The sequence below is a fragment of the Oncorhynchus mykiss genome, chromosome 3 (assembly GCF_057628025.1).
Source record: "Oncorhynchus mykiss isolate SJ-2025 chromosome 3, ASM5762802v1, whole genome shotgun sequence".
In the NCBI taxonomy this organism is placed as follows: Eukaryota; Metazoa; Chordata; class Actinopteri; order Salmoniformes; family Salmonidae; genus Oncorhynchus; species Oncorhynchus mykiss.
The window spans coordinates 96,968,944-96,992,735 of record NC_143024.1 but is presented as its reverse complement, the minus strand read 5'-3'; the positions used below and the strand labels follow the sequence as shown (position 1 = coordinate 96,992,735).

The 23,792-nt window shown below is 47.9% G+C and overlaps 1 protein-coding gene across 7 annotated transcripts in view; it reads right to left on the bottom strand.

Moving 5' to 3' along the window:
• Positions 1-23,792, bottom strand: part of igf2bp2a (insulin like growth factor 2 mRNA binding protein 2a) — a 91,260-nt gene that overhangs the window by 47,328 nt on the left and 20,140 nt on the right. For all 7 annotated transcript variants that reach the window (XM_036975364.2, XM_036975365.2, XM_090230507.1 and 4 more), the window contains exon 4: positions 22,638-22,689. In XM_036975364.2, coding sequence (XP_036831259.2) covers positions 22,638-22,689 — 52 coding nt within the window. The remainder of the gene's footprint in view (positions 1-22,637; positions 22,690-23,792) is intronic.

Genomic DNA, 23,792 nt, shown 5'->3' with positions numbered 1-23,792 from the left:
TACTGTAGGGGGGATATAGAGGACCACTACTGTAGAGGAGATATAGAGGACCACTACTGTAGGGGAGATATAGAGGACCACTACTGTAGGGGAGATGTAGAGGACCACTACTGTCGGGGGATAAGAGGACCACTACTGTCGGGGGATATAGAGGCCCACTACTGTTGGGGGATATAGAGGACCACTACTGTCGGGGGATATAGAGGACCACTACTGTAGGGGAGATATAGAGGACCACTACTGTCGGGGGATAAGAGGACCACTACTGTCGGGGGATATAGAGGCCCACTACTGTCGGGGGATATAGAGGACCACTACTGTTGGGGGATATAGAGGCGCACTACTGTAGGGGGATATAGAGGGCCACTACTGTAGGGCGAAATAGAGGACCACTACTGTAGGGCAATATAGAGGACCACTACTGTAGAGGAGATATAGAGGATCACTACTGTCGGGGGTTAAGAGGACCACTACTGTCGGGGGATATAGAGGACCACTACTGTAGGACCACTACTGTAGGGGGATATAGAGGTCCACTACTGTAGGACCACTACTGTAGGGGGATATAGAGGACCACTACTGTAGGACCACTACTGTAGGGGGATATAGAGGTCCACTACTGTAGAGGAGATATAGAGGACCACTACTGTAGAGGAGATATAGAGGTCCACTACTGTAGAGGAGATATAGAGGACCACTACTGTAGGGGAGATATAGAGGACCACTACTGTAGGGGAGATATAGAGGACCATTACTGTAGGAGAGATGTAGAAGACCATTACTGTAGGGGAGATATAGAGGTCCACTACTGTAGAGGAGATATAGAGGACCATTACTGTAGGAGAGATGTAGAAGACCATTACTGTAGGGGAGATATAGAGGTCCACTACTGTAGAGGAGATATAGAGGACCACTACTGTAGAGGAGATATAGAGGTCCACTACTGTAGAGGAGATATAGAGGACCACTACTGTAGGGGAGATATAGAGGACCACTACTGTAGGGGAGATATAGAGGACCATTACTGTAGGAGAGATGTAGAAGACCATTACTGTAGGGGAGATATAGAGGTCCACTACTGTAGAGGAGATATAGAGGACCACTACTGTAGAGGAGATATAGAGGTCCACTACTGTAGAGGAGATATAGAGGACCACTACTGTAGGGGAGATATAGAGGACCACTACTGTAGGGGAGATATAGAGGACCATTACTGTAGGAGAGATGTAGAAGACCATTACTGTAGGGGAGATATAGAGGTCCACTACTGTAGAGGAGATATAGAGGACCACTACTGTAGAGGAGATATAGAGGTCCACTACTGTAGAGGAGATATAGAGGACCACTACTGTAGAGGAGATATAGAGGACCACTACTGTAGAGGAGATATAGAGGACCACTACTGTAGGGGAGATGTAGAGGACCATTACTGTAGGGGAGATATAGAGGACCACTACTGTAGGGGAGATATAGAGGACCACTACTATAGGACCACTACAATAGGGAGATATAGAGGACCACTACTGTAGGACCACTACTGTAGGACCACTACTGTAGGGGAGATAGAGGACCACTACTGTAGGACCACTACTGTAGGACCACTACTGTAGGGGAGATATAGAGGACCACTACTGTAGGACCACTACTGTAGGACCACTACTGTAGGACCACTACTGTAGGGGGATATAGAGGACCACTACTGTAGGGGGATATAGAGGACCACTACTGTAGGGGAGATATAGAGGACCACTACTGTAGGGGAGATATAGAGGACCACTACTGTAGGGGAGATATAGAGGACCACTACTGTAGAGGAGATATAGAGGACCACTACTGTAGAGGAGATATACGGACCACTACTGTAGGGGAATATAGAGGAGCACTACTGTAGGACCACTACTGTAGGGAGATATAGAGGACCACTACTGTAGGAGCACTACTGAAGTGGAGATATAGAGGACCACTACTGTAGGTCAATATAGAGGACCACTACTGTAGAGGAGATATAGAGGACCACTACTGTAGGGGAGATATAGAGGATCACTACTGTAGGGGAGATATAGAGGAACACTACTGTAGGGGAGATATAGAGGACCACTACTGTAGGGGGGATATAGAGGACCACTACTGTAGAGGAGATATAGAGGACCACTACTGTAGGGGAGATATAGAGGACCACTACTGTAGGGGAGATGTAGAGGACCACTACTGTCGGGGGATAAGAGGACCACTACTGTCGGGGGATATAGAGGCCCACTACTGTTGGGGGATATAGAGGACCACTACTGTCGGGGGATATAGAGGACCACTACTGTAGGGGAGATATAGAGGACCACTACTGTCGGGGGATAAGAGGACCACTACTGTCGGGGGATATAGAGGCCCACTACTGTCGGGGGATATAGAGGACCACTACTGTTGGGGGATATAGAGGCGCACTACTGTAGGGGGATATAGAGGGCCACTACTGTAGGGCGAAATAGAGGACCACTACTGTAGGGCAATATAGAGGACCACTACTGTAGAGGAGATATAGAGGATCACTACTGTCGGGGGTTAAGAGGACCACTACTGTCGGGGGATATAGAGGACCACTACTGTAGGACCACTACTGTAGGGGGATATAGAGGTCCACTACTGTAGGACCACTACTGTAGGGGGATATAGAGGACCACTACTGTAGGACCACTACTGTAGGGGGATATAGAGGTCCACTACTGTAGGACCACTACTGTAGGGGGATATAGAGGACCACTACTGTAGGGGGATATAGAGGACCACTACTGTAGGAGCACTACTGTAGGAGCACTACTGTAGGACCACTACTGTAGGAGATATAGAGGTCCACTACTGTAGGACCACTACTGTAGGGGGATATAGAGGACCACTACTGTAGGGGAGATATAGAGGTCCACTACTGTAGGACCACTACTGTAGGGGGATATAGAGGACCACTACTGTAGGGGGATATAGAGGACCACTACTGTAGGACCACTACTGTAGGGAGATATAGAGGACCACTACTGTAGGAGCACTACTGTAGGGGGATATAGAGGTCCACTACTGTAGGAGCACTACTGTAGGGGAGATATAGAGGACCACTACTGTAGGGCAATATAGAGGACCACTACTGTAGAGGAGATATAGAGGACCACTACTGTAGGGGAGATATAGAGGACCACTACTGTAGGGGGGATATAGAGGACCACTACTGTCGGGGGATAAGAGGACCACTACTGTCGGGGGATATAGAGGACCACTACTGTAGGGGGATATAGAGGGCCACTACTGTAGGGGAGATATAGAGGGCCACTACTGTAGGGGGATATAGAGGGCCACTACTGTAAGTGATGCAGCCTCCTCCAGTCCATCCCCTTTAAAGCCCTGCTTCCTCCAGTCCATCCCCTTTAAAGCCCTGCCTCCTCCAGTCCATCCCCTTTAAAGCCCTGCCTCCTCCAGTCCATCCCCTTTAAAGCCCTGCCTCCTCCAGTCCATTATTAAGCCCTGCCTCCTCCAGTCCACTATTAAGCCCTGACTCCTCCGGTCCATCGCCTTTAAGCCTTGTCTCCTCCAGTCCATTATTAAGCCCTGCCTCCTCCAGTCCATTATTAAGCCCCGTCTCCTCCAGTCCATTATTAAGCTCTGACTCCTCCAGTCCATTATTAAGCCCTGCCTCCTCCAGTCCATTATTAAGCCCTGCCTCCTCCAGTCCATTATTAAGCCCTGCCTCCTCCAGTCCATTATTAAGCCCTGTCTCCTCCAGTCCATTATTAAGCCCTGTCTCCTCCAGTCCATTATTAAGCCCTGTCTCCTCCAGTCCATTATTAAGCCCTGTCTCCTCCAGTCCATTATTAAGCCCTGTCTCCTCCAGTCCATTATTAAGCCCTGCCTCCTCCAGTCCATTATTAAGCCCTGCCTCCTCCAGTCCATTATTAAGCCCTGCCTCCTCCAGTCCATTATTAAGCCCTGCCTCCTCCAGTCCATCGCCTTTAAGTCCTGCCTCCTCCAGTCCATTATTAAGCCCTGCCTCCTCCAGTCCATCCCCTTTAAATCCTGCCTCCTCCAGTCCATTATTAAGCCCTGCCTCCTCCAGTCCATCCCCTTTAAGTCCTGCCTCCTCCAGTCCATTATTAAGCCCTGCCTCCTCCAGTCCATTATTAAGCCCTGCCTTCTCCAGTCCATTATTAAGCCCTGCCTCCTCCAGTCCATTATTAAGCCCTGCCTCCTCCAGTCCATTATTAAGCTCTGTCTCCTCCAGTCCATTATTAAGTCCTGTCTCCTCCAGTCCATTATTAAGCCCTGTTGGGAAGAGAGCAATTGAGAATTCATGCATCCCAAATGGCAACCAGGGTTGGTCCTGGTCAGTCCCTGGATGGGAGACCAGATGCTGCTGGAAGTGGTGTTGGAGGGCCAGTAGGAGGCACCCTTTCCTCTGGTCTAAAGAAAATATCCCAATGCCCCAGGGCAGTGATTGGGGACACTGGTGGCATGTCTGCTGGGGTGTGTGTAAGTTGACTCTGCAAAAAAGCAGAGCATCTCTTTATTACGGACAGACCTCTCCCCATCTTTACAACCATTGAATCTATATGTTTTGACCATGACAGTTTACATTCTAAGGTAACATCATGTAATTGAGTCTCCTCAACTTGTCCAACAGCCACACCATTCATTACCAGATTCAGCTGAGGTCTAGAACTTAAGGAATGATTTGTTCCAAAGACAATGCTCTCAGTTTTAGAGATGTTCAGGACCAGTTTATTACTGGCTACCCATCCAAAACAGACTGCAATTCTTTGTTAAGGGTTTCAGTGACTTCATTAGCTGTGGTTGCTGATGTGTATATTTGTTGAATCAGCATACATTGACACACATGTATGCTAAAAACATAAAAAGTATAGGACCTAGAGAGCTGCCCTGTGGCATGTTTGACATTAGAGAAGATTCCATTAATGAAAACTCCGTTCTATTAGATAGATAACTCTGAATCCACGATATGGCAGAGGTTCAAAAGTGATAAAACACATGTTTTTTTCAACAACAGGTTATGGTAAATAATATCAAAGGCTGCACTGAAATCTAACAGTACACCTCCCACAATCGTATTATCAATTTCTTTCAACCAATCATCCGTCATTTGTGTCAGTGCAGGTAGTAGTAAATTTAACATTTTAGTAATTTTGCAGACTAACAGGATCAATTAGGGTTACGTGCCTTGGTCAAGGGCACAATAACAGATTTTTCACATAGTCGGCTCAGGGATTCGAACCAGCAACCTTTCGGTTACTGGCCCAACGCACTTAAATGCTATGCTAGACTATCTACGACTACCTGGTAGAGGTGGTGGTAGAGGTGGTGGTGGAGGTAGTGGTGGAGGTGGTGGTGGTGGAGGTAGTGGTGGAGGTGGTGGTGGAGGTGGAGGTAGTGGTGGAGGTAGCGGTAGTGGTGGAGTTAGTGGTGCTGGTGGTGGAGGTAGTGGTGGGAGTAGTGGTGGAGGTAGTGGTAGTGGTGGAGGTAGTGGTGGTGGTGGAGGTAGTGGTGGAGGAAGTGGTGGTGGTGGAGGTAGTGGTGGAGGTAGTGGTGGAGGTGGTGGAGGCAGTGGTGGAGGTAGCGGTAGTGGTGGAGTTAGTGGTGCTGGTGGTGGAGGTAGTGGTGGAGGTAGTTGTGCTGGTGGTCGAGGTAAAGGTAGTGGTGAAGGTGGAGGTAGTGGTGGAGGTAGTGGTGGTGGTGGTGGAGGTAGTGGTAGAGTTGGTGGGGGAGGTAGTGGTGCTGGTGGTGGAGGTAGTCGTGGAGGTAGAGGTAGTGGTAGTGATGGTGGAGGTAGTGGTAGTGATGGTGGAGGTAGTGGTGAAGGTGGAGGTAGTGGTGGTGGAGGTAGTGGTAGTGGTAAAGTGAGTTGTGGTGGTGCTGGAGATAGTGGTGGTGGTGCTGGAAGTAGTGGTGGAGGTGGAGGTAGTGGTGGTGGTGGAGGTAGTGATGGAGATAGTGGTGGAGGTAGTGGTGGTGGTGCTGGAGGTAGTGGTGGAGGTGGTGGTAGTGGTAGAGGTAGTGGTGGTTGCGGAGGTAGTGATGGAGGTAGTGGTGGAGGTAGAGTTAGTGGTGGAGGTAGTGGTGGATGTAGAGGTAGAGGTAGTGGTGGAGGTAGTGGTGGACGTAGTGGTGGAGGTGGAGGTAGTGATGGAGGTAGTGGTAGAGATAGTGGTGGAGATAGTGGAAACAACATACCCTGAGGCCGCATTTATTGTAGTTCAGGTCTGTACCCAAACAATTTGAGCTTCTACTTTTAAAAATCCACCTTTCCAGAAACAAGTCTCTCACCATTGCCGCTTGCTATAGACCACCTTCTGCACCCAGCTGTGCCCTGGACACCATATGTGAATTGATTTACCCCCATCTATCTTCAGAGCTCGTGCTGTTAGGTGACCTAAACCGGGACATGCTTAACTCCCCGGACATCCTACAATCTAAGCTTGATGTCTTCAATCTCACACATATTATCAATGAACCCACCAGGTACAACCCCAAATCCGTAAACATGGGCACCCTCATAGATATCATCCTAACTAACCTGCCCTCCAAATACACCTCTGCTGTCTTCAACTAGGATCTCAGCGATCACTGCCACATTGCCTGCGTCCGTAATGGGTCTGCAGTCAAACGACTACCCCTCATCACAGTCAAACGCTCCCTAAAACACTTCAGTAAACAGGCCTTTCTAATCGACCTGGCCCGGGTATCCTGGAAGGATATTGACCACATTCCGTCAGTAGAGGATGCCTGGTTATTCTTTAAATGTGCTTTCCTCACCATCTTAAATAAGCATGCCCCATTCAAAAAAATGTTGAACCAGGAACAGATATAGCCCTTGGTTCACTCCAGACTTGACTGCCCTTGATCAGCACAAAAACATCCTGTGGCGTTCTGCATTAGTATCAAATATCCCCCGCGAAATGAAACCTTTCAGGGTAGTTAGGAACCAATATACACAGGCAGTTAGGAAAGCAAAGGCTAGCTTTTTCAAACAGAAATTTGCATCCTGTAGCACAAACTCCAAAAAGTTCTGGGACACTAAAGTCCATGGAGAATAAGAACACCTCCTCCCAGATGCCCACTGCACTGAGGCTAGGAAACACTGTCACCACCGATAAATCTGAGATAATTGAGAATTTCCTCCGATACACCTCTACGCAGACAACACCATTCTGTATACTTCTGGCCCTTCTTTGGATAGTGTGAACAAACCTCCAGACGAGCTTCAATGCCACACAACTCTCCTTCCGTGGCTTTCAACTGCTCTTAAATGCAAGTAAAACTAAATGCATGCTCTTCAACCGATCGCTGCCCACACCTGCCTGCCCGTCCAGCATCACTACTCTGGACGGTTCTGACCTAGAATATGTGGACAACTACAAATACCTAGGTGTCTGGTTAGAATGTAAACCCTCCTTCCAGACTCACAAGAAGCATCCTTGGAATCCAAGATGGCGTAGCAGTAGGACGTGTTGTCGTGTCGTGTCCCTTGTATATATCGTTTGTTTTCGTTTTTTTCTTCGCATATCTTTAAAACATTTTGCTGAACCTCAACTTCTTCTAAATACTCTCCTGCAACCCGCCTCACCCAACGTAGCTATTTTTCCTAAAGTATATATATTTACTTCGGATCTGGAACCCCTCAACTGAAGCTAGCCAACTAACTACCAGCTTCAGCAAAACATTGCTAGCGGTCTTCAGCTAACCGGTCATCAGCTAACCTTTAGCTCGGAAAGCTCTCGCCAGTTCGAACAACGCGACTCTAACCAGAGCATAACGGACTTATTTATTTATTTTATTTTTATTTTTCATCCCCGGATTCCCACCGCAAACGGAACATTTTGAGCTCCTGGGCTACAATATCCGGACCCGCGACCGGTCCATCGATGTCACCGCATGAAGAGGAATAAACAGACTCCCCCCATCGCGACGTCCCCAAAGGCTAACTCTCTAGCCCTTGCTATCTCCTTGCTTGCAAATTCGGCCTGCTAACTGCTAGCTTGTTTAGCCCGGTCCGCTAACTGCTACCGTGTTTAGCACCGTCCACTAACTGTTAGCTTGTTAGCACAGGCCTGCTAACCGTCTGAATCGCCGCGTCCCAAACACTCACTGAACCCATATTTACTTTCTATCCCTTTTCGATTTTTAATTTGTTTATACCTTCCGGTAACCTGCCTCACCCAATGTGATACGGAACCGCTATTATTTTTACATTTTTAGAACACACTCAAGAACCTCCAGAAGCTAACCAGCTAACTGGCTACAAGCTATTTAGTCATTGTTAGTTTTCTAACCTGGATAACACTCGCCAGTCCAGCTTCCCTGCCCCATCCACCGCTGCCCCCTGGACACTGATCACTTGGCTACATAGCTGATGCATGCTGGACTGTCCATTAATCACGGTAATCCATTCTGCTTGTTTATGTTTTATCTGTCGGCCCCAGCCGCACTCAGGCTCTGTGTGTAGTTAATCCGACCCTCTCTGCCTAGTCAATCGCCATTCTACCTGCTGTTGTTGTGCTAGCTGATTAGCTGTTGTTGTCTCTCCTACTGTTTTAGCTAGCTCTCCCAATTCAACACCTGTGATTACTGTATGCCTCGCTGTATGTCTCTCTCAAATGTCAATATGCCTTGTATACTGTTGTGCAGGTTAGTTATCATTGTTTTACTTTACAATGGAGCCCCTAGTTCCACTCTTTATACCCCTGATACCTCCTTTGTCCCACCCCCCACACATGCGGTGACCTCACCCATTACAACCAGCATGTCCAGAGATACAACCTCTCTCATCATCACCCAGTGCCTGGGCTTACCTCCGCTGTACCCGCACCCCACCATACCCCTGTTTGCGCATTATGCCCTGAATATATTCTACCATGCCCAGAAACCTGCTCCTCTTATTCTCTGTCCCCAACGCCCTAGGCGACCAGTTTTGATAGCCTTCAGCCGCACCCTCATACTACTCCTTCTCTGTTCCGCGGGTGATGTGGAGGTAAACCCAGGCCCTGCATGTCCCCAGGCACCCTCATTTGTTGACTTCTGTGATCGAAAAAGCCTTGGTTTCATGCATGTCAACATCAGAAGCCTCCTCCCTAAGTTTGTCTTACTCACTGCTCTAGCACACTCTGCTAACCCTGATGTCCTTGCCGTGTCTGAATCCTGGCTCAGGAAGGCCACCAAAAATTCTGAGATTTCCATACCCAACTATAACATCTTCCGTCAAGATAGAACTGCCAAAGGGGGAGGAGTTGCAGTCTACTGCAGAGATAGCCTGCAAAGTAATGTCATACTTTCCAGGTCCATACCCAAACAGTTCGAACTACTAATTTTGAAAATTACTCTCTCCAGAAATAAGTCTCTCACTGTTGCCGCCTGCTACCGACCCCCTCAGCTCCCAGCTGTGCCCTGGACACCATTTGTGAATTGATCGCCCCCCATCTAGCTTCAGAGTTTGTTCTGTTAGGTGACCTAAACCGGGATATGCTTAACACCCCGGCAGTCCTACAATCTAAGCTAGATGCCCTCAATCTCACTCAAATCATCAAGGAACCCACCAGGTACAACCCTAACTCTGTAAACAAGGGCACCCTCATAGACGTCATCCTGACCAACTGGCCCTCCAAATACACCTCCGCTGTCTTCAACCAGGATCTCAGCGATCACTGCCTCATTGCCTGTATCCGCTACGGAGCCGCAGTCAAACGACCACCCCTCATCACTGTCAAACGCTCCCTAAAACACTTCTGTGAGCAGGCCTTTCTAATCGACCTGGCCCGGGTATCCTGGAAGGACATTGACCTCATCCCGTCAGTTGAGGATGCCTGGTCTTTCTTTAAAAGTAACTTCCTCACCATTTTAGATAAGCATGCTCCGTTCAAAAAATGCAGAACTAAGAACAGATATAGCCCCTGGTTCACTCCAGACCTGACTGCCCTCGACCAGCACAAAAACATCCTGTGGCGGACTGCACTAACATCGAATAGCCCCCGCGATATGCAACTGTTCAGGGAAGTCAGGAACCAATACACACAGTCTGTTACGGTGCGTGAATGAGGACCCAAAAGCGAATTAACGTAAACAGAGCTTCTTTAATAACAAAACAAACGTAGGCTCAGATGGACCGGCAGATTCCGACAGGACAGGACAAGGTTGCAGCAAACATGACGATAGTCTGGTTCAGGCATGAATAACACAAACAAGAATCCGACAAAGACAGAAACAAAAACAGAGAGAGATATAGAGGACTAATCAGAGGGAAAAAGGGAACAGGTGGGAAAAGGGGTGACGAGGTAGTTAGGAGGAGACAAGGAACAGCTGGGGGAAAGAGGGGGAGAAAAGGTAACCTAATAACGACCAGCAGAGGGAGACAGGGTGAAGGGAAAGGACAGAAACAAGACACAACATGACACTACATGACAGTACCCCCCCACTCACCGAGCGCCTCCTGGCGCACTCGAGGAGGAAACCTGGCGGCAACGGAGGAAATCCTCGATCAGCGCACGGTCCAGCACGTCCCGAGAGGGAACCCAACTCCTCTCCTCAGGACCGTACCCCTCCCAATCTACTAGGTACTGATGACCACGGCCCCGAGGACATGTCCAAAATCCTACGGACCCTGTAGATGGGTGCGCCCTCGACAAGGATGGGGGGGGGGGGGGGGAAGACGAGCGGGGGCGCGAAGAACGGGCTTGATACAGGAGACATGGAAGACCGGGTGGACGCGACGAAGATATCGCGGAAGAAGAAGTCGAACTGCGACAGGATTAATGATTTGAGAAATACGGAACGGACCAATGAACCGCGGGGTCAACTTGCGAGAAGCGGTCTTAAGGGGAAGGTTCTGAGTGGAGAGCCAAACTCTCTGACCGCGACAATATCTAGGACTCTTAGTTCTACGCTTATTAGCAGCCCTCACAGTCTGCGCCCTATAACGGCAAAGTGCAGACCTGACCCTCTTCCAGGTGCGCTCGCAACGTTGGACAAAAGCTTGAGCGGAGGGGACGCTGGACTCGGCGAACTGAGATGAGAACAGCGGAGGCTGGTACCCGAGGCTACTCTGAAAAGGAGATAGCCCGGTCGCAGACGAAGGAAGCGAGTTGTGGGCGTATTCTGCCCAGGGGAGCTGTTCTGACCAAGACGCAGGGTTGCGAAAAGAAAGACTGCGTAAGATGCGACCAATAGTCTGATTGGCCCGTTCTGCTTGACCGTTAGACTGGGGGTGAAAGCCGGAAGAGAGACTGACGGAAGCCCCAATCAAACGGCAAAACTCCCTCCAAAATTGAGACGTGAATTGCGGACCTCTGTCTGAAACGACGTCTGACGGAAGGCCATGAATTCTGAAAACATTCTCGATGATGATTTGTGCCGTCTCTTTAGCAGAAGGAAGCTTAGCAAGGGGAATAAAATGAGCCGCCTTAGAGAACCTGTCGACAACCGTAAGAATAACAGTCTTCCCCGCTGACGAAGGCAGTCCGGTGACAAAATCTAAGGCGATGTGAGACCACGGTCGAGAGGGAATGGGAAGCGGCCTGAGACGGCCGGCAGGAGGGGAGTTACCGGACTTAGTCTGCGCGCAGACTGAACAAGCAGCCACGAAGCGACGCGTGTCATGCTCCCGGGTGGGCCACCAAAAACGCTGGCGAATGGAAGCAAGCGTACCCCGAACGCCAGGGTGGCCGGCTAACTTGGTAGAGTGAGCCCACTGAAGAACGGCCAGACGAGTAGGAACGGGAACGAAAAGAAGGTTCCTGGGACAAGCGCGCGGCGACGGAGTTTGAGTGAGTGCTTGCTTTACCTGCCTCTCAATTCCCCAGACAGTCAACCCGACAACACGCCCCTCAGGGAGAATCCCCTCGGGGTCAGTGGAGGCTACTGAAGAACTGAAGAGACGAGATAAAGAATCAGGCTTGGTGTTCTTAGAGCCCGGACGATAAGAAATCACGAACTCGAAACGAGCGAAAAACAGCGCCCAGCGCGCCTGACGCGCATTAAGTCGTTTGGCGGAACGGATGTACTCAAGGTTCCTATGGTCAGTCCAAACGACAAAAGGAACGGTCGCCCCCTCCAACCACTGTCGCCATTCGCCTAGGGCTAAGCGGATGGCGAGCAGTTCGCGGTTTCCCACATCATAGTTACGTTCCGACGGCGACAGGCGATGAGAAAAATACGCGCAAGGGTGGACCTTGTCGTCAGAGAGGGAGCGCTGAGAAAGAATGGCTCCCACGCCCACCTCTGACGCGTCAACCTCGACCACGAACTGTCTAGAGACGTCAGGTGTAACAAGGATAGGAGCGGATGTAAAACGATTCTTGAGGAGATCAAAAGCTCCCTGGGCGGAAACGGACCACTTAAAGCACGTCTTGACAGAAGTAAGGGCTGTGAGAGGAGCTGCCACCTGACCGAAATTACGGATGAAACGACGATAGAAGTTCGCGAAGCCGAGAAAGCGCTGCAGCTCGACGCGTGACTTAGGGACGGGCCAATCAATGACAGCCTGGACCTTAGCGGGATCCATCTTAATGCCTTCAGCGGAAATAACAGAACCGAGAAATGTGACGGAGGAGGCATGAAAAGTGCACTTCTCAGCCTTCACAAAAAGACAATTCTCTAAAAGGCGCTGGAGGACACGTCGAACGTGCTGAACCTGAATCTGGAGTGACGGTGAAAAAATCAGGATATCGTCAAGGTAAACGAAAACAAAGATGTTCAGCATGTCTCTCAGGACATCATTGACTAATGCCTGAAAGACAGCTGGAGCGTTAGCGAGGCCGAAAGGAAGAACCCGGTATTCAAAGTGCCCTAACGGAGTGTTAAACGCCGTCTTCCACTCGTCCCCCTCCCTGATGCGCACGAGATGGTAAGCGTTACGAAGGTCCAACTTAGTGAAAAACCTGGCTCCCTGCAGGATCTCGAAGGCTGAAGACATAAGAGGAAGCGGATAACGATTCTTCACTGTTATGTCATTCAGCCCTCGATAATCTATGCAGGGGCGCAGGGACCCGTCCTTCTTCTTAACAAAAAAAAACCCCGCTCCGGCGGGAGAGGAGGAGGGGACTATGGTACCGGCGGCAAGAGCTACAGACAAATAATCTTCGAGAGCTTTACGTTCGGGAGCCGACAGAGAGTATAGTCTACCCCGGGGGGGAGTGGTTCCCGGAAGGAGATCAATACTACAATCATACGACCGGTGTGGAGGAAGAGAGGTGGCCCTGGACCGACTGAACACCGTGCGCAGATCGTGATATTCCTCCGGCACCCCTGTCAAATCACCAGGCTCCTCCTGTGAAGAAGAGACAGAGGAAACAGGAGGGATAGCAGACATTAAACATTTCACATGACAAGAGACGTTCCAGGAGAGGATAGAATTACTAGACCAATTAATAGAAGGATTATGACAAACTAGCCAGGGATGGCCCAAAACAACAGGTGTAAAAGGTGAACGAAAAATTAAAAAAGAAATGGTTTCGCTATGATTACCAGAGACAGTGAGGGTTAAAGGTAGCGTCTCACGCTGAATCCTGGGGAGAGGACTACCATCCAAGGCGAACAAGGCCGTGGGCTCCCTTAACTGTCTGAGAGGAATGTCATGTTCCCGAGCCCAGGTCTCGTCCATAAAACAGCCCTCCGCCCCAGAGTCTATTAAGGCACTGCAGGAAGCTGACGAACCGGTCCAGCGTAGATGGACCGACAAGGTAGTGCAGGATCTTGAAGGAGAGACAGGAGTAGTAGCGCTCACCAGTAGCCCTCCGCTTACTGATGAGCTCTGGCTTTTACTGGACATGAAGTGACAAAATGACCAGCAGAACCGCAATAGAGACAGAGGCGGTTGGTGATTCTCCGTTCCCTCTCCTTAGTCGAGATGCGGATACCTCCCAGCTGCATAGGCTCAGCACCCGAGCCGGCAGAGGAAGATGGTAGTGATGCGGAGAGGGGGGCAACGGAGAACGCAAGCTCCTTTCCACGAGCTCGGTGACGAAGATCAACCCGTCGCTCAATGCGAATAGCGAGTTCAATCAAGGAATCCACGCTGGAAGGAACCTCCCGGGAGAGAATCTCATCCTTTACCTCTGCGCGGAGACCCTCCAGAAAACGAGCGAGCAAAGCCGGCTCGTTCCAGCCACTGGAGGCAGCAAGAGTGCGAAACTCAATAGAGTAGTCTGTTATGGATCGATTACCTTGACATAGGGAAGACAGGACCCTGGAAGCCTCCTCCCCAAAAACAGATCGATCAAAAACCCGTATCATCTCCTCCTTAAAGTCCTGATACTGGTTAGTACACTCAGCCCTTGCCTCCCAGATTGCCGTGCCCCACTCACGAGCCCGTCCAGTAAGGAGAGATATGACGTAGGCGACACGAGCAGTGCTCCTGGAGTAAGTGTTGGGCTGGAGAGAAAACACAATATCACACTGGGTGAGGAACGAGCGGCATTCAGTGGGCTCCCCAGAGTAACACGGCAGGTTATTGATTCTGGGCTCCGGAGATTCGAAAGCCCTGGAAGTGGCCGGTGGATCGAGGCGGAGATGGTGAACCTGTTCTGTGAGGTTGGAGACTTGGGTGGCCAGGGTCTCAACGGCATGTCGAGCAGCAGACAATTCCTGCTCGTGTCTGCCTAGCATCGCTCCCTGGATCTCGACGGCTGAGTGGAGAGGATCCGAAGTCGCTGGGTCCATTCTTGGTCGGATTCTTCTGTTACGGTGCGTGAATGAGGACCCAAAAGCGAATTAACGTAAACAGAGCTTCTTTAATAACAAAACAAACGTAGGCTCAGATGGACCGGCAGATTCTGACAGGACAGGACAAGGTTGCAGCAAACATGACGATAGTCTGGTTCAGGCATGAATAACACAAACAAGAATCCGACAAAGACAGAAACAAAAACAGAGAGAGATATAGAGGACTAATCAGAGGGAAAAAGGGAACAGGTGGGAAAAGGGGTGACGAGGTAGTTAGGAGGAGACAAGGAACAGCTGGGGGAAAGAGGGGGAGAAAAGGTAACCTAATAACGACCAGCAGAGGGAGACAGGGTGAAGGGAAAGGACAGAAACAAGACACAACATGACACTACATGACACAGTCAGTCAGGAAAGCTAAAGCCAACTTCTTCAGGCAGAAGTTTGCATCCTGTAGCTCCAACTCCAACCCTCTATTCCTGAAACTATCCGCCGCCATTGTCACAACCCCTATTACCAGCCTGTTCAGCCTCTCTTTCATATCGTCTGAGATCCCCAAGGATTGGAAAGCTGCCGCAGTCATCCCCCTCTTCAAAGGGGGCGACACCCTGGACCCAAACTGTTACAGACCTATATCCATCCTGCCCTGCCTATCTAAGGTCTTCGAAAGCCAAGTCAACAAACAGGTCACTGACCATCTCGAATCCCACCGTACCTTCTCCGCTGTGCAATCTGGTTTCCGAGCCGGTCACGGGTGTACCTCAGCCACGCTCAAGGTACTAAACGATATCATAACCGCCATCGATAAAAGACAGTACTGTGCAGCCGTCTTCATAGACCTTGCCAAGGCTTTCGACTCTGTCAAACACCGTATTCTTATCGGCAGACTCAGTAGCCTCGGTTTTTCGGATGACTGCCTTGCCTGGTTCACCAATTACTTTGCAGACAGAGTTCAGTGTGTCAAATCGGAGGGCATGCTGTCCGGTCCTCTGGCAGTCTCTATGGGGGTGCCACAGGGTTCAATTCTCGGGCCGACTCTTTTCTCTGTATATATCAATGATGTTTCTCATGCTGCGGGCGATTCCCTAATCCACCTCTATGCAGACGACACCATTCTATATACTTCCGGCCCGTCCTTGGACACTGTGCTATCTAACCTCCAAACGAGCTTCAATGCCATACAGCACTCCTTCCGTGGCCTCCAACTGCTCTTAAACGCTAGTAAAACCAAATGCATGCTTTTCAACCGTTCGCTGCCTGCACCCGCACGCCTGACCAGCATCACCACCCTGGATGGTTCCGACCTTGAATATGTGGACATCTATAAGTACCTAGGTGTCTGGCTAGACTCTAAACTCTCCTTCCAGACCCATATCAAACATCTCTAATCGAAAATCAAATCAAGAGTCGGCTTTCTATTCCGCAACAAAGCCTCCTTCACTCACGCCGCCAAACTTACCCTAGTAAAACTGACTATCCTACCGATCCTCGACTTCGGCGATGTCATCTACAAAATTGCTTCCAACACTCTACTCAGCAAACTGGATGCAGTTTATCACAGTGCCATCCGTTTTGTCACTAAAGCACCTTATACCACCCACCACTGCGACTTGTATGCTCTAGTCGGCTGGCCCTCGCTACATATTCGTCGCCAGACCCACTGGCTCCAGGTCATCTACAAGTCCATGCTAGGTAAAGCTCCGCCTTATCTCAGTTCACTGGTTACGATGGCAACACCCATCCGTAGCACGCGCTCCAGCAGGTGTATCTCACTGATCATCCCTAAAGCCAACACCTCATTTGGCCGCCTTTCGTTCCAGTTCTCTGCTGCCTGTGACTGGAACGAATTGCAAAAATCGCTGAAGTTGGAGACTTTTATCTCCCTCACCAACTTCAAACATCTGCTATCTGAGCAGCTAACCGATCGCTGCAGCTGTACATAGTCCATTGGTAAATAGCCCACCCATTTTCACCTACCTCATCCCCATACTGTTTTTATTTATTTATTTTTCTGCTCTTTTGCACACCAATATCTCTACCTGTACATAACCATCTGATCATTTATCACTCCAGTGTTAATCTGCATAATTGTAATTATTTGCCTACCTTCTCATGCCTTTTGCACACAATGTATATATAGACTCCCCTTTTTTCTACTGTGTTATTGACTTGTTAATTGTTTACTCCATGTGTAACTCTGTGTTGTCTGTTCACACTGCTATGCCTTATCTTGGCCAGGTCGCAGTTGCAAATGAGAACTTGTTCTCAACTAGTCTACCTGGTTAAATAAAGGTGAAATAAAAAAAATAAAAAATAAAAATCTCCAATCCAAAATTAAATCTAGAATCGGCTTCCTATTTCGCATACAAAGCCTCCTTCACTCATGCTGCCAAACATACCCTCATAAAACTGACTACCCTACCGATCCTTGACTTCGGCGATGTAATTTACAAAATAGCCTGCAAGACTCAGCAAATTGGATGCAGTCTATCACAGTGCCATCCGTTTTGTCACCAAAGCCCCATATACTACCCACCACTGCGACCTGTATGCTCTCGTTGGCTGGCCCTCACTTCATATTCATTGCCAAACCCACTGGCTCCAGGTCATCTATAAGTCTCTGCTAGGTAAAGCCCCGCCTTATCTCAGCTCACTGGTCACCATAGCAACACCCACCCGTAGCACGCGCTCCAGCAGGTAGATTTAACTGGTCACCCCCAAAGCCTATTCCTCCTTTGGCCGTCTTTCCTTCCAGTTCTCTGCTGCCAATGACGGCAACGAATTGAAAAAAATCACTGAAACTGGAGTCTCATATCTCCCTCACTAACTTTAAACATCAGCTGTCAGAGTAGCTCACAGATCATTGCACCTGTTCATAGCCCATCTGTAAATAGCCCATCCAACTACCTAATCACCATTGCACATAGCCCTACCTCCCTAATCTTACCTCATTTGCACACACTGTATATACATTTTTTCTATTGTGTTATTGATTGTACATTTGTGAATTTCATGTGTTACTCTGTGTTGTTGTTTGTGTCGCACTGCTTTGCTTTATCTTGGCCAGGTCGCAGTTGTAAATGAGAACTTGTTCTCAACTGGACTACCTGGTTAAATAAAGGTGAAATAAAAATAAAATCAGACGACCTGGCCTCCGCAATCCCCTGACCTCAACCCAATTAAGAAGGTCTGGGATGGGTTGGAGTGAAGTGAAGGAAAAGCAGCCAACAAGTGCTCAGCATATGTGGGAACTGTTTCAAGACTGTTGGAAAAGCAGTTTTGGTTACTACATGATTTTATATGTGTTCACTATTATTATACTATGAAAAAAATAGTAAAAATAAAGAAAAACCCTTGAATGAGTAGGTGTGTCCAAACTTTTGACTGGTACTGTATTATAGTCAATGCCACTCCAACATTGCTCGTCCTAATATTTATATATTTTTTAATTCCATTCTTTTACTTTTAGATTTGTGTATGGTTGTGAATTGTTAGATATTACTGTAGTGTTGCTGCTATAAACACAAGCATTTCGCTACACCCGCAATAACATCTGCTAACAGTGGTGGAGGTAGATTTAGTGGTAGAGGTAGAATTCCCTGCGTCCCTGGTTCGCGCCCAGGTCGGGGAGAGGGGACGGACGTAAAGTCTATACTGTTACATAGAGTCGCAATTCAATGGCTCAGACAAGAGAGGTATGTGGCAGGGTCTACAGTCAATCACAGACTACAAAAGGAAAGCCAGCCCTGACCACTATGGCTTGCTCCCAGACAAACTAAACAACTTCTTTGCTCGCTTTGATTCTCAACACTGGGGCCCCACAAGGGTGCATTCACAGCCCTCTCCTGTACTCCCTGTTCACCCATGACTGCGTGGCCATGCACGCCTCCGACTCAGTCATCAAGTTTGCGGACAACACTACAGTGGTAGGCTTGATTACCAACAATGACGAGAAGGCCTACAGGGAGGAAGTGAGGGCCCTCGGAGTGTGGTGTCACGAAAATAACCTCACACTCAATGTCAACAAAACAAAGGAGATTATCGTGGACTTCAGGAAACAGCAGAGGGAGCAGCCCCCTATCCACATCGACGGGACAGTAGTGGAGAAGGTGGAAAGTTTTAAGTTCCTCAGCATACACATCACTGACAAACTGAAATGGTCCACCCACACAGACAGCGTGGTGAAGAAGGCGCAACAGCGCCTCTTCAACCTCAGGAGACTGAAGAAATTTGTCTTGTCACCAAAAACACTCAAACTTTTACAGATGCACAATCGAGAGCATCCTGTCGGGCTGTATCACCGCCTGGTACGGCAACTGCTCTGTCCACAACCGTAAGTCTCTCCAGAGGGTAGTGAGGTCTGCACAACGCATCACCGGTGGCAAACTACCTGCCCTCCAGGACACCTACACCACTCGATGTCACAGGAAGGTAAAGATCATCAAGGACAACAACCACCCGAGCCACTGCCTGTTCACCCCGCTATCATCCAGAAGGCGAGGTCAGTACAGTTGCATCAAAGCTGGGACCGAGAGACTGAAAAACAGCTTCTATCTCAAGGTCATCAGACTGTTGAACAGCCATCACTAACATTGAGTAGCTGCTGCCAACATACTGACTCATCTCCAGCCACTTAAATAATGACAAATTTGATGTAATAAATGTATCACTAGCCACTTTAAACAATGCCACTTAATATAATGTTTACATACCCTACATTACTCATCTCATATGAATACTGTACTCTATACCATCTACTGCATCTTGCCTATGCCGTTCGGCCATCGCTCATCCATATATTTATATGCACATATTCTTATTCATTCCTTTAACCTTATGTGTATAAGGTAGTTGTTGTGAAATTGTTAGATTACTTGTTTGATATTACTGCATGGTCGGAACTAGAAGCATAAGCATTTCACTATACTCGCATTAACATCTGCTAAGTATGTGACAAATACAATTTAATTTGATTTAGTGGTAGAGGTAGATTTAGTGGTTGTGGTAGATTTAGAGGTAGAGGTAGATTTAGTGGTCCTGGTATAGGTAGATTTAGTGGTCCTGGTATAGGTAGATTTAGTGGTAGTGGTAGAGGTAGATTTAGTGGTAGTGGTAGAGGTAGATTTAGTGGTAGTGGTAGAGGTAGATTTAGTGGTACTGGTAGAGGTAGATTTAGTGGTATTGGTCGTGGTAGAGGTAGATTTAGTGGTAGATTTAGTGGTAGAGGTAGATTTAGAGGTAGATTTAGTGGTAGGGGTAGATTTAGTGGTAGAGGTAGACATAGATTTAGTGGTACAGGCAGAGGTAGTGGTAGAGGTAGATTTAGTGGTAGTGGTAGAGGTAGGGGTAGATTTAGTGGTAGAGGTAGATTTAGTGGTAGTGGTAGATTTAGTGGTAGTGGTAGAGGTAGATTTAGTGGTAGAGGTAGTGGTAGAGGTAGATTTAGTGGTAGAGGTAGATTTAGTGGTAGAGGTAGAGGTAGATTTAGTGGTAGAGGTAGATTTAGTGGTAGAGGTAAATTTAGTGGTAGAGGTAAATTTAGTGGTAGAGGTAGAAGTAGATTTAGTGGTAGAGGTAGATTTAGTGGTAGAGGTAAATTTAGTGGTAGAGGTAAATTTAGTGGTAGAGGTAGAAGTAGATTTAGTGGTAGAGGTAGAAGTAGATTTAGTGGTAGAAGTAGATTTAGTGGTAGAGGTAGATTTAGTGGTAGAAGTAGATTTAGTGGTAGAAGTAGATTTAGTGGTAGAGGTAGATTTAGCGGTACAAGTAGATTTAGTGGTAGAGGTAGATTTAGTGGTACTGGTATAGGTAGAGGTAGTGGTAGAAGTAGATTTAGTGGTAGAGGTAGATTTAGTGGTAGAGATAGAAGTAGATTTAGTGGTAGAAGTAGATTTAGTGGTAGAGGTAGAAGTATATTTAGTGGTAGAAGTAGATTTAGTGGTAGAGGTAGAAGTAGATTTAGTGGTAGAGGTAGATTTAGTGGTAGAGGTAGATTTAGTGGTACTGGTAGAGGTAGAGGTATATTTAGTGGTAGTGGTAGATTTAGTGGTAGTGGTAGAGGTATTGGCAGAGGTAGATTTAGTGGCAGAGGTAGATTTAGTGGCAGAGGTAGATTTAGTGGCAGAGGTAGATTTAGTGATAGTGGTAGAGGTAGATTTAGTGGTAGAGGTAGTGGTAGAGGTAGATTTAGTGGTAGAAGTAGATTTAGTGGTAGAGGTAGATTTAGTGGTAGAAGTAGATTTAGTGGTAGATTTAGTGGTAGAGGTAGATTTAGTGGTACAAGTAGATTTAGTGGTAGAGGTAGATTTAGTGGTACTGGTATAGGTAGAGGTAGTGGTAGAAGTAGATTTAGTGGTAGAGGTAGATTTAGTGGTAGAGATAGAAGTAGATTTAGTGGTAGAAGTAGATTTAGTGGTAGAGGTAGAAGTAGATTTAGTGGTAGAAGTAGATTTAGTGGTAGAGGTAGAAGTAGATTTAGTGGTAGAGGTATATTTAGTGGTAGTGGTAGATTTAGTGGTAGTGGTAGAGGTATTGGCAGAGGTAGATTTAGTGGCAGAGGTAGATTTAGTGGCAGAGGTAGATTTAGTGGTAGAGGTAGATTTAGTGGTAGAGGTAGATTTAGTGGTACTGGTATAGGTAGAGTTAGAGGTATATTTAGTGGTAGAGGTAGATTTAGTGGTAGAGGTAGATTTAGTGGTATAGGTAGAGGTAGTGGTAGAAGTAGATTTAGTGGTATAGGTAGATTTAGTGGTAGAGATAGAAGTAGATTTAGTGGTAGAAGTAGATTTAGTGGTAGAGGTAGAAGTAGATTTAGTGGTAGAAGTAGATTTAGTGGTAGAGTTAGAAGTAGATTTAGTGGTAGAAGTAGATTTAGTGGTAGAGGTAGATTTAGTGGTACTGGTATAGGTAGAGGTAGTGGTAGAGGTATATTTAGTGGTAGTGGTAGATTTAGTGGTAGTGGTAGAGGTATTGGCAGAGGTAGATTTAGTGGCAGAGGTAGATTTAGTGGCAGAGGTAGTGGTGGAGTATGAGGTAGTGATAGAGGTAGATCTCGACAAACCATTTCTGTAGGGACTTCGCTTTCTGCACAGGTGCATTGCTGAAACAGGACTTCCCCAAAGTTTTGCCACAAAGTTGGAAGCACAGAATAGTCTAGAATGTCATTGTATGCTGTAGCGTTTACAATGTAAGGGGAACTAAGGGGCAAAGTCCCAACCATGAAGAACAGCCCTAGACCATTATTCCTCATCCACCAAACTTTAAAGTTGGCACTATGCATTCGGGCAGGTAGCATTCTCCTGGCATCTGCCAAACCCAGATTCATCCGTCGGACTGCCAGATGGTGAAGCGTGATTCATCACTCCAGTGAACGCATTTCCACTGCTCTAGAGTCCAATGGCGGTGAGCTTTACACCCCTCCAGCCGACACTTGACATTGTGCATGGTGATCTTAGGCTTGTGTGCAGCTGCTTGGCCATAGAAACTGATTTCATGAAGCGAACAGTTCTTGTGCTGACGTTACTTCAGCACTCTGCAGTCCCGTTCTGTGAGCTTGTGTGGCCTACCACTTTGCGTCTGAGCCGTTGTTGCTCCTAAACGTTCCAACTTCACAATAACAGCACTTTCATTTGACTGGGACAGATCTAGCAGGGCATACATTTGACGAACTGACTCCTATGACAGTGCCACTTTGAATGTCATTGAGCTCTTCTGTACTGGCCATTCAACTGCCAATGTTTGTCTATGGAGATTGCATGGCTGTGTGCTCGATTTTATACACCTGTCAGCAAAGGGTGTGGCTGAAATAACCAAATCCACTAATGTGAAGGGGTGTCGACTTACTTTTGTGTATTTAAAAAAGCATATTGATAATATTTAAGGAAAAAAAACAGTTGAAGAGATTGTAATGATATAAAAGATAATGTATTGTAATGTCTCACCTTGTTCCACGTTGTCTACAGTACCATACTGAGCTAGAAGGCCGTCCAAAACCTGAGGGAAAGACGGAACACAATCAATTACACACACACAGTTACTGTCAGTCCTGGGTTACGGCTGAGTTACTGTCAGCCCTGGGTTACGGCTGAGTTACTGTCAGCCCTGGGTTACGGCTGAGTTACTGTCAGCCCTGGGATACGGCTGAGTTACTGTCAGCCCTGGGATACGGTTGAGTTACTGTCAGCCCTGGGATACGGCTGAGTTACTGTCAGCCCTGGGATACGGCTGAGTTACTGTCAGTCCTGGGATACGGCTGAGTTACTGTCAGTCCTGGGATACGGCTGAGTTACTGTCAGTCCTGGGATACGGCTGAGTTACTGTTAGCCCTGGGTTAGGGCTGAGTTACTGTTAGCCCTGGGATACGGCTGAGTTACTGTCAGCCCTGGGTTACGGCTGAGTTACTGTCAGTCCTGGGATACGCCTGAGTTACTGTCAGTCCTGGGATACGGCTGAGTTACTGTCAGTCCTGGGATACGGCTGAGTTACTGTCAGCCCTGGGTTAGGGCTGAGTTACTGTTAGCCCTGGGTTAGGGCTGAGTTACTGTTAGCCCTGGGTTAGGGCTGAGTTACTGTTAGCCCTGGGTGGCTGTCTGCTCGTCTGGGTTAGTGTGTTAGAGCCCTTGACTGCTGGGTTAGTGTTACTGTTAGGCTGATGTCATGATGTCAGAGACAGCTAGATGCCTTCAATCTCACACAAATTATCAAGGAACCCACCAGGTACAACCCTAAATCTGTAAACATGGGCACCCTCATAGATATTATCCTGACCAACTTTCCCTCCAACTACACCTCTGCAGTTTTCAATCAGGATCTCAGCGATCACTGCCTCATTACCTGCATCCACTATGGGTCTGCGGTCAAATGACCAACCCTCATCACTGTCAAAACACTTCTGCGAGCAGGCCTTTATAATCGACCTGGTCTGTCACGTTCTGACCTCTATTTCCTTTGTTTTGTATGTAGTTTGTATGGTCAGGGCGTGAGTTGGGTGGGCAGTCTATGTTTGTTTTTCTATGATTTGGGGATTTCTATGTTTCGGCCTAGTATGGTTCTCAATCAGAGGCAGGTGTCATTAGTTGTTTCTGATTGAGAATCAT